Source organism: Medicago sativa, chromosome 1 (genome assembly GCF_051527215.1).
Source record: "Medicago sativa cultivar Bolivia chromosome 1, Bolivia_mono, whole genome shotgun sequence".
In the NCBI taxonomy this organism is placed as follows: Eukaryota; Viridiplantae; Streptophyta; class Magnoliopsida; order Fabales; family Fabaceae; genus Medicago; species Medicago sativa.
This window is the reverse complement of record NC_140749.1, coordinates 57725897-57737822: the sequence shown is the minus strand read 5'-3', so window position 1 is coordinate 57737822 and position 11926 is coordinate 57725897. Positions and strand designations below refer to the sequence as shown.

The 11926-nt window shown below is 31.5% G+C and overlaps 1 protein-coding gene across 1 annotated transcript; it reads left to right on the top strand.

Moving 5' to 3' along the window:
• Window positions 1-5: 5 nt before the first annotated feature.
• LOC146955722 (uncharacterized) lies at window positions 6-660 on the top strand. Its single transcript, XM_085723372.1, has one exon. The coding sequence runs from the start codon at window positions 120-122 to the stop codon at window positions 543-545; it is 426 nt and encodes a 141-aa protein (XP_085579498.1). The 5' UTR covers window positions 6-119; the 3' UTR covers window positions 546-660.
• The last annotated feature ends 11266 nt before the right edge of the window (window positions 661-11926 follow it).

Sequence of the window (11926 nt, the reverse complement as noted above, 5' to 3'; positions counted from 1 at the left end):
CTTTATTTTACTTCTCCATACACCGTCACACAAAACCACTCCTCAAAAAGTTTGAGATACACAAATAATACACATAGCACATAGAAATTAAAATATCAACACTATATACTTTCTCCAACATGGTCCTGTTTTGCATGAAAGATAACAACACAAACACAAATACCACTACAATGACTCACCAATCATCTACTAAATCTCATGACCAAATTGATATTGAATTGAAGAAACCTCATCAACTCAAAGATAACAATATTAAGGAGCAACAACAACAAGAAGAAGATGACACAAACGTTGAAATTGCATATATGAAGAAGGTGGTTTTGCCTATTGTTGAGGAAGAAGAAAGTGGAAGAGAGAGGTTGAAGAGACATAGAGTTGAAATGGCTGGAAGAGTATGGATTCCAGATATGTGGGGACAAGAAGAGTACTTGAAGGATTGGATAGATTGCACAACATTTGATCCTCCTTTGATGTCTGCTAGTAAAATTGTGACTGCTAGAACAGCTTTGGTTCAAGAAGCTACTAGGATTCAGATTCCACTATAGGGGGTTGAGTTTTTGTTCTTCTATTATTTTTTTTGTTTAGTTATCTTATGACCATATTATATATTATATATATTGCTTGATTGTGGATGGTTTATGCATCCCAATCTTTGTATAATCAATCTTTTATTTTGTTGTTTTTTTTTTTTTTTTGCATATATTATATATTGATTCATCACACAAATATTTTAAAATATTAAGATTTTTAAAATAGTTTTGATTTTACAATTGGATATGACCTCTATGCGTGTATGTTTGATTAGAAAATAGTTAAAATTAAAACAACACACTCAAATAACTGCAATTAAGTTTCCTTCTTTAAAAGAAACAAGTATTAGATGAAACCTAGGTTGCTATTGACGAATTGCAGGTGATTTATCCACAATTACTACGTGATTTGCTCACTACTTTTTTTAGATAATTTTTTTTGGTATAAACCATAAATTTGGTCTCGTCTTTCTAAGCCACTCTCAAATTAGTTCCAGACTCTATCAATATTTCATAATAGTCCATGTTTTTGTCGAAAGTTTCTCGATTATATCTGTCCCTATGTTTTTATCACATGACGAGACACTTAATTGAGAAACTTTTGACAAAAACAATGACTATTTTGAAATATTGTCAAAAGTTTCTCAATTAGATCACTTCCTCTATGTTTTTGTCAAATGACGAGGGACATAATTGAGAAACTTTTCACAAAGATAAAGACTATTTTGAAAATTTAATAGAGTCTCGGACTAATTTGAGAATGACTTACAAAGAGAGGGACCAATTTAGTGGTTTACTCAATTTTTTCTTAAAATGATTAAATTTAAGTTTTAAATTGTTGTCAAACTTAAAAATTAGTTGAAGATTCGACTAATAACTCTCAACAATTTCAAATTACTTCGAGCTATTACGCCAATGAAGGTACTACTGGGCTGTGAATTACTTAACCCCTCCAAAGAGTGTTAAATATGAATTATTGTGTTTTTTTAGAGCTAATGAACTAAAAAAAAACATAGATTAATGAAAGCTGATAGACAAAGGTAAAATGCGAGCAAATTGATAGTTTGATTAACAGAGTATCTCTAAAAAGAAATTTACAAATGATATTTATTGACATTGTGAGAGCAGATAATCTTATTGGTCATGAACATGGTCTACAAAGAGTTGCCTTAAATGACATTATTTGGTTAAACTCGCGGATAACGCGTATAGTTTGTGATGTGTGCACGTGGTGCCCTATATTTGGAATTGTTCTACATGCTTTACGGTCTTTTCTAGTACCTTGTTCATGCAACATTCTCTCTTCGATCAAGATTATAGTTATTTTTGTGACCTTAAGCTAAAAATATGAAACACAAGTCTTTGAGGTCAAATTGTTGGTTCCACACCAATTCTTACGGTCCCACGACCTTCTTCACAATCTTTAAACGTCAGAAAGAGAACTTAGATTGAAATTTGTGGATTGAAAAGAGATGGAGCAGGGCGTTGGGAAGGAAGATGAATTTCTGACAGACATTTGAGGAGGGTTTTATTTTTGATTTACTTGTTTTAGTTTTTTTAAAAGGGGTTTTATTTTAATTTATTATAATTAATAATTAAAATGAAATAAATATCAGGTTTTTATTAAATATCATTTTTCCACATGACATGCCACATCATTTTATGTGTCTATGTGGCAGCCCATGTGTTCGTCTAGTTGGTAATTCCGTTTGCTCAGTCAGCAAGAAAGTCACGGCGAGGACAAATTTCGCTAACGGCAAAAACGTTGGGGACCAAAAATTTATTAAAATTTAAGTAGGGACTAATGTTGGAAACGCGCCTATTTATAGGGACCTTAAACATAATTAACCCTAAATAGTAATATACTAAATTAAAATCATATTTTAATAAATAAATAATATTTAATAAAATAAATAAATATTTTATTAAATAAAATACATTTTGAAATAATAATTATTAAATAAAACAAATTAAAAATGAGATGGATATCAAATGTGTCCACCATCCTTCAAAAAAAAAAATCAAATGTGTCCACCAAAATGCTGCCATGCCATTTGTAACAAAACCATGTCATCAAAATATGCCTGAAAATGGGGTGTGGGGGGACCAAAACTTAGGAATAATTGAAACTGGAAAACCAAAAATCTATTTATTAAAATGGGGTCGAAAACTTAGTTTTTTTAAAATCTAGGAACTAAAAGTGTGTTTAATTTAAGCTTATTATATTTTAAGCTAAAATATTTTCCTCGAGTTATAAATTTATTGTAGAAAAAGGAAAAACTCTCTGACATAAGATTAAAATTAAGCAAAAAAAGAAGAAAAAAATTAGGGGAAACCTAAACAAAGTAAAAGGAATAGAAGAAAAAAAAGGAAAAACTTAAAGAATGTTAGGAACAAGCCATCGAGTGGGTATTAGAAAACATATGTGAACTCTTTTTTTTATTCTTTGTGGAACAAGTCATAATGAATGAATGACTCACACTTTAGATGTGCATTGTTCTGGCAAGGGTAAGTTAAGGTAGACATCTCGCCATGCTTGAAAAATTGAGGTTAAACATTTTAAAAATGAGAGGACCTATAAACCTAATGCATTAAGGTTTTGGGTTAAACTCAATACTAGAATTAGCCATTTTGGGTCAATTACGTAAGAGGAGTCTTATGGACACTCTCTTTCTAACGGGCAGCACTTTGGTGCCATTAAATCTGGGTCACACAAACACATTGTCATTGCATCTGGACGACACAACACATCTATCTTGGTGCCATTAATGGCCCAAATTTAATGGCACGGTGCCATTAATGGCACCAAAGTGCTACCCCTTTCTAACACTATCCCTAACACTCATTCTCTTATTAGGTGAAAATTATATGGGTAACACACTTCTGAAATGGACCCCACATAAAGTGGTGAAACTCACATATGTTTCACCCAATAAGAGAGTGAGTGTTAAAAAAAGAGTATTTTTAGCATTTTTCAATATGTAATATTAATTGATAAGCTATCTGATAAGAAGATTAAGGGTGTGTTTGTTTGAAGGATTAAATTTACAATCCTGGGAATAACATTCCGTGGAACATTATTCCTAGGAATCTTAATCTTGTTAAAGTGTTTGGTAATTAATTTAGTTTCCCAAAAATATTTTTAAATATATTTAATTTATAATTTAAAATAAAAAAATAAAAGAGTTAAAATAGTGTGAGTGGGAAGTTATGGGTGGTTACCTCTTATTTCCATGGGAATAAAAGATTCTCATACTTTAACATGAGAATAACAAGTGGAAAAGTCATGTGTAAATTGTATTCTTAGAAATAAAATGTACCTAAGCATAATTTGTGAAAACTTGAAACAAACATGGGAACCAAGGATTCCTAATGTCACATTCCTGAAGATAAATTTACAATCCATGAAACAAACATATATTCATATATATATTTTTATTAATACATAGTCCATACACCCACATATATTTTTTAAATATATTAATAAAACTTAGGCAGACGCGGTGTTTAAATAGAGATATTAAAAAAATACGTCCCCGTGAGCTTAGCTCAGCTGGTAAGAACAATGCATAATATATGCAACGTCTGGGGTTTGAATCCCGATATTAAAAATATTAATTAAAACTGATCACTCGTTGTAGTTACTATATTTTTTTTTAACCAAAAAAAAATGGGTCATGTGTTACAATTGTACAGTCCAATGAGTTTTTTAGTGATACATTTAAAAAAAACGGAAAAATTGAAGTATGATTAATCATAGTATATTATAATATTGTTCTTGTTTTATTATTGACGATATTAAAAGAGCTAATAAATGAAAATACATTTCATAAATAAATATATACTAACATATTCCGGTAAAATAAACATAGAGTGAGATATATTTTTTTTTTTGAAGGAAGTGAGATATATTTTTATTAGAGTGAGATATATTTTTATTAATATATAGTCCGTATACTCATATATAATTTATCAATACATAGTTCCCGTTAAATTTCAGAAATAAGAATATATTAATATATTCCCATAAAACAAACATATACTCATATATATTTTTATTAATATATAGTTTTTTTTTGAAGAAATAAGAATATATAGTTTATACACCCACATATATTTTATTAAAATATTAATAAAACTTAGGCAATCACGGTGTTTAATTAGAGATATTAAAAAAATACTAATTAAAATTGATCACTCGTTGTAGTTACTAAAATGGGTCCCATGTTACAATCGTACACTCCAACAGGTTTTTTAGTGATACATTTTCAAAAAAAAAACAATGGAAAAAATTGAAGTATGATTAATCATAGTATATTATAATTTTTGTTTTGTTTTAGTATTGACGATATTAAAAAAGATAATAAATGAAAATACATTTCATAAATAAACATATACTAACATATTCCCGTATAAAAATATATAGAGATATATTTTTATTAATATATATATATATATATATATATATATAGTTCATACACTCGTATATATTTTATCAATATATAGTTCTCATTAGATTTCAGAAATAAGAATATACTAATTTAATCCTGTAAAACAAACATATACTCATATATATATTTTTATTAATACATAGTCCATACACCCATATATATTTTTTGAATATATTAATAAAATTTAGGCAGACACGGTGTTTAAATAGAGATATTAAAAAAATACTAATTAAAATTGATCACTCGCTGTAGTTACTAAAATGATTTGAGTTAAGGGATAATAAGTTGGAGGTTTTGGATTCAAACTCGAACGAAGGATAAAAGAACTAACTTAACAACTAATTACAAACGTTTGTCATTAAAAAAAGACAATAAAATATCTACTAAAGGCAACCAATAATTGATAATAAGAAAATATAATTTATTAACCAGTTTTATTAATTTAATTATATACATAAGAGATGGATGATTCTCAACACAAAATGATCCCCACAGTATTATGACTTCATATCACTTGTTGGTGGATGACGGTGAGTGCAACATGGGAGCTTAGGACAGGAAATCGGTTTACATTCTATAGGTTCATCCGGGCAACAAGGCGGTAAACATTTAACATTGCCTACCATCATAACTCCTGCAATAACAACAAGTAACATACAAAACTTAAAGAACATCTTTAATTGAGTTTTCATTGTAACCAAGTCGGGTTTGCAAAGAAATGCCTACTTATTATTTTTTTTTTTTATAGGAATGCCTACTTATTTATAGACAAAGAATGCCTAATTCCTCGGAAACATTATAAATAAAATTATTAGGATATTATTAATGTTTAATATATCTTTTATTATATTTTTTTTTATATGCTAACTAAATTTATATATATTCACAATATTAGTTTTTTTTACAAAAGGAAAAAATATATTAAAATGTGCTTAATTTTATAATAATGTTTATTAAGAATAATTTTTTTTGTAAAATTTTAATTATTAAAATAATTTAATTATTAAACAGTAATATACTAAATTAAATTTATATTTGAATAATTAAATAATAATTTATAAAATAAATAAATATTTTATTAAATAACATACTTTATGAATTAATGATGATCAAATAAAATAAATTAAAAATGAGATGGGTATCAAATGTGTCCATAAGGATACTGCCACGTCATTAGTAACAAGACCATGTCATCAAAATATACCTTAAAATAGGGTAGGGGGACCAAAACTTATGAATAATTGAAACTCGGAAACCAAATTTATTTTTATCAAAATGGGGTCGAAAACTTAGTTTTTTTTTCTAAAAATTGGGAACTAATATGTATTTAATTTAAGCTTATATTTTAAGCTAAAATATTTTCCTCAAGGTAAAATTTTATTGTAAAAAAAGGATAAACTCTCGGTCATAAGATTAAAATTAAATAAAAAAAGAAGAAAAATAGAATAGGGGAAACCTAAACAAGGTGAGAGGAAGAGAAATAAAAAGGGAAAACATGCATAGGGTGGGTATTAAAAATCATATGTGAACTCTTATTTTTTATTTTATTTTTCTTTGTGGAACAAGTCATAATGAATGAATGACACACACTTTAAAGATACATTGTTGTGGCAAGTGTGAGTTAAGGTAGACGTCTCACTATGCTTGGAAAAATGGAGGTTAAACATTTTATAAATGAGAGAACCTATAAACTTAATTCATTAAGTTTTTGGGTTAAAGTGTTGGTTGTCGTCTAGGCTCCCCGCATGACTCAACACTAAAGTTAGCCATTGTGGATCATTTCTGTAAGAGGAGTGTTATGGACACTCTTTTTCTAACACTATCCTTAACACTCATTCTCTTATTGGGTGAAATATATGTGGGTGTCTCACTTTAAAAATGAACCCCACATAAAGTGGCGAGACTCACATGGGTTTCCCCCAATAGGGGTCATCTCGAGGTATACGTAGACCAATTTGAAAGCTCGAATAAAAGTTAGAGAATTTGGATGTAGTTGAGAAGGGGCTAGTTCCAGCCATCTGAAGACTTCTTGTTGAAAAACCAAGAATGGTAACTAGAGCCCCATTTATTTAAAGACCACCTCATACATAAGGATCATGTTATCCAAATATCGAGAACATATCCTATTATTCGAGGTGGGTATACACACCTCCCATTCTTCCCTTCCTCGAGAATCAACGATTTAGCCCGGCTGATCGACCATTTCTTGAAAAGCATATATAGTGGGCAGGGATAAGGCCTCCTCACTTATCCATGATGCGTCCAAATCTCCTGGTAAACCTTGATTTTGCATTCCGGACATATCAAACATGAAAGGGAAAGATGGGAAAAATGAACACGACATTCAAATCCACCCTTCCTTCACCGACCGGTTCTATTTTGGCGAGGAAGAGTCTAAATGTTCCTCGCAAACGAATCGATTTAAAGATAAATTAAGAACAAAGACAAGAAGAAGCAAACATTCTGATACGGTGGCAACCACCACCCCGGTGGCGCTAGAGTTAAACTCCTAAGTTTAAAGCTTCACACCAACAACCTAGACAAAGATTAATGATGAAAATAACGGTTTGTTGGTTTACGGTAGTTTGGTGGTTTTCTCGAAAATGAGAAACACTCAACTCCGCCATCAACCTTTACTTACTACGATGGAGACTACCATGTCATATCATCATCTATATTAGAATCACATGTTTAAAAATACATATACTAAACTATAAAATGAGAAGTGAGAAAGAGAAATGCTAACCTGAACGAAGTAAGAACGATATTGGAAGTAAATGAAGTCCGACATAATGCGGGAAAATTGAATATTCTGCAACTGATGACTTAAAGCACGATGGAAGGAAATGGAAAAATTTGAAGACAGAGTTAAATTAATACGGGTTACCTCTCAAACCCTTTTATACTCTTGTCAAAACGTTTGAGAACCTAGAAACGCTCATCCAGTGCAACACTCCACATGGGAACCCCATCCACTTGGAATGAAGCAACAATCTAGATCAACATCCATAACCATTGATATGGACTAAAAATATTGTTATTTTCCATAGCACTTATCGACCTATTTTGCAAAAAATCATTTATATTAGTATAGTTTTCCAGACAACAATTAAGTCAAGTTCCTATACACTTTTATAGGTTCAAGACGATGACTGCACCAATGCGGAATAATCGAAGGCAAGCGCACACACAAAAGTTATGCCAGAGTACTATAAAGACGTTTGGAGACATCCACAACTTTCTGAGCATGCATGGTAAAGTGAAAGAAAGCCTGAAAACAAAGTTCTAGAAGATTGGAGATAAACTCGATTCGCTAAGCACAAGAGTTGTGCTTAGCGAGCAAAGGCAGTTCTCTAAGCATGAAAGTTGTTCTTAACAAGGAAGGTCAGTTTCTGAAAAAATATATGAAGAACAATTGGTTTTTCCTTCCCTTTAAGTAACCTTGATTCGCTAAGCATGGCTTATTGTGCTTAGCGAATCTACAACTTCAGAAACTCTAAAAAATAGAAGTACAAGTCATTGTAAAAATCAACCAATTGTAAACCAATTATAGAATAGAGAGAGAGAACAAGAGCATATAGTGGCTAGAGCCTCTGGAAAATAGGTAACTAAACTCTCGTTTGTGTTAGGGATTGATTGGATGTAAATAGCTAGGAATCTATGTAATAGTCTTAGTCTGACTTGTTGCATATGATTTATGTTCCCCATAAAGATTTAGTCTAAATCTTATATTAATGATTTGTCGTTGATGTAGTGCGCCGCTATTGATCTTTTGATTTAGTCAGACCCTAGTAAGGCAGGTTATCTAAGGGACGTGATTTATATTATGTATAGGTGCTATCTCCCGAGAGCTCGCAAGTAGGTATATATCATGTATAACTTTTCGAGTATAGGTCATAGAAACAATCAAATATTTTGCCACCCATAATCGGAAGTCAGTTGTTTCTTTGTTATTCGTGTCGTTAACCTTAGTTTGGAGACGTACACTGAGGAAAGAGTGGAATTATATATGAGGCATAAAAAGTATACAATCAATTAAGCGGAATCATATGAGGAATTGTTATTGAAATTCAATCTCAACACAACTATATATATATATTCATTTTACTTTGATTCAAACCACCAAAACCTTTTATAAAAACTTTCTTAAAAAATCTGTCGATATTTTATTTGTTTGATAAAAATCAGCATACTTACCACTGTTGTTGACAAAATACTTATTTGATGTTTTAAAGATTACAAACATGTTAAATTTATTTCATCTTGTTATCTACTAATTTGTTTTGTGAGAATTGTTTCATGAGAACGTTCTGGTCACTATTCCAAGAACATTATGGATTCACAAAGCAAATAAAACATTTACTTCAAAAGACTAGAAAGCAAAAAGGAAAGCATGTTATGAAAATCATATGAGAAGTTGTCTTGGGCCTTAAGGATTTTCGACCCATTTGAAGAAAAGCCCATTAAAGGATAAATATCTCATCAAAAGTATTAAAGCATATGTGAAATAGCATGACATCATCAAAGTACAAAAGAATGACATAATCAAGGTCACTTCTACACAACAATAAACCGCTCATCACAACTGTGTGCCTCTCACGTAAAGCAACAAAGGCAAGCTGGATATCCATAACGTTCTGAATGTGTAAAAGAACATTCTGGTCAGTTTGAAGAAGAAAAGTGAAATCAATTGAAGCTTTGGACAGCTGTAAAAACGTGTACAACATCTCTATCTTCACACTTGATCACGAAGTCACTCCTCATCTATACATACAAAAGGATTTTAAGGATCAAAGTAAGAGTTTGAAAAGAAAGCATTCTTACCAGTGAAAATAATCACTACATATAAGCTCTTCACAAACAAACAAATTCCAAGCTCTCTCATTATATCTTTTGGATCAAACTCATTCAAATTTGTTTATTAAAATCTTAAACATGCGTTGAGAAATTTCTTTGGTCTAAACCCATCTCATCATACAAAGTGTATTGTGTTCTCAAGTCTATTCGTAATAATAGTTTGAGAAAGAATTGTAACAACCTTTCTTATGCGAAAGCAAAAAATTGTAGAACCCTGTTGAGGTTGATAATACATGGTGTACCAGACTGATTTGGTGTGATCAAGAACTTATAGTGCTAATCAGAAGTTTCTGATAGCTGGATATTATAGTGGATAATCTCACACGAGGTGTGAGGACTGGAAGTAGCCATGACATATCTCCTGTGTTATTCTCTTGTCCATTTCTTTTATTATTTACGTTACACTACACACACACTATCACGATTATAAGCCAGAGTTCTCATGTCCTAATTAAACACAATCAAATTAAACCAGAGTTCTCTGGTCCTAAATTAATCATCATTAATATTGTTTTATCATTTTATTAATTATATAGTTGCAACAAGAACATTTTGGTCCAAGATAAAACAAATGCTTAATATCTAAAGACAAACTCATGCTTAAAATAAACATATAATATTATTTTATCATTATGCTTTTATATTAATTATCTAATCATTCTTCAGAACATTCCGGTCCTTGTTAAAATAGTTTTTACACTTCATCTTAATATCATTTTTCTCATTCTCCTTATATATTAATTATATAATCATTATTCGGAGCATTATGGTCTTTATTAAAACAACTTAAGTATTTAAACTTTATTTCATCCAAAACATTCTGGTCCTTGTTAAAACTATTTAAACACTTAAAAGTTTTTTAAATCGAGAACATTCTGGTCTTGGATAAAACAATTGTTTCATATCTAAAACTCTATAATTTTATTAGACAAACATTTACCATTAACTTTCTTGAGTATATAAACTTGTTAAGTTTCAGAAATAATTTTAAAAGGGTCATAATTCAAACTCTCCCATTTCTTGCGACGTTTATTGCTACTTCAACCGTCGTGCTGGAAAAATACAAAACCAAGATTTTTTCTTTTGTCAACCATCCAACAAATCAAGAAGTGATCCATCAAATACTCAAACGTCAAGATTATCCAACTACTAAGATCTATCCTTGAAAACCAACGTTGACATCACCACTCAGAGGCCTAAGTAATCAAGTATCTTATTAGCCTTTACACGTGGCGCTCAGTAACCAAAGGTCATATCCCCTCAAGCTCATCCATGAGATGCTTGCATTAACTTATGAGAGGATGACGATCATTACATCTTTGAGGGCATCAAACAATAACGTCACAACAAGCGATAAACTTCAACGAGCGCAAGGGCAAATCGACACCGAGCGTTTAGCGATGATCTCGTCACGAGCAAAGCTTCACGCGAGCGTAAAGTCCAGTTCAAAAGGTAGCTACCCCTACGAGCGCACCAAAGCTAGCAAATCACACAGACTTAATCCAAGGAGATTCTCTACATCTCCAAGCTACGAGTGTCATACGTTTTGTTCAACACTTTTTTGCCCCTTCGCGAGCATAAAGTTTATCCTTGCATAAACTATTTCGCTCGAAGTCATTACTCTTATCCAAGAGTAACTACTTGGGGGGCTACTATTCTAGACCGAGCAAACGCTCCAAGGCCCATGTCCAATAAGCCCAATTTCACATTTGGGTCAACTACTCCTTCCACACCCCCTCTCTGCGAGGGAGGTGCCCAAAGCACCCGGTGAGACCAATTCAAACCAAATAGTAACGTCTCCCCCCCCACGTGTTGTAAATCTCGCTCGACGCAAATCTGTATCCGTCGAGCGCCACGGTGTGTCAATAATAACGACTCCTGCGCCTCCCACTATATAAGGAGACTTTATACGATCCTCAAAGGTACAATATCATTCAACCTTAAAACCCCCTTCTTATGTTCTTACTAACTTGAACGTCAGAGTGTCTGCATGTACACACCCTGCCGTTCCACATCTTACAAATGCCTGGAACAATCACACCGGACGTCATTCATCTGAAATGTACAAGTGGAATCCATTTATGTATT

Bases quoted from the DNA above. Each gene is read 5' to 3' on its own strand.
- LOC146955722 (XM_085723372.1), top strand. From the start codon at position 120: ATGGTCCTGTTTTGCATGAAAGATAACAACACAAACACAAATACCACT.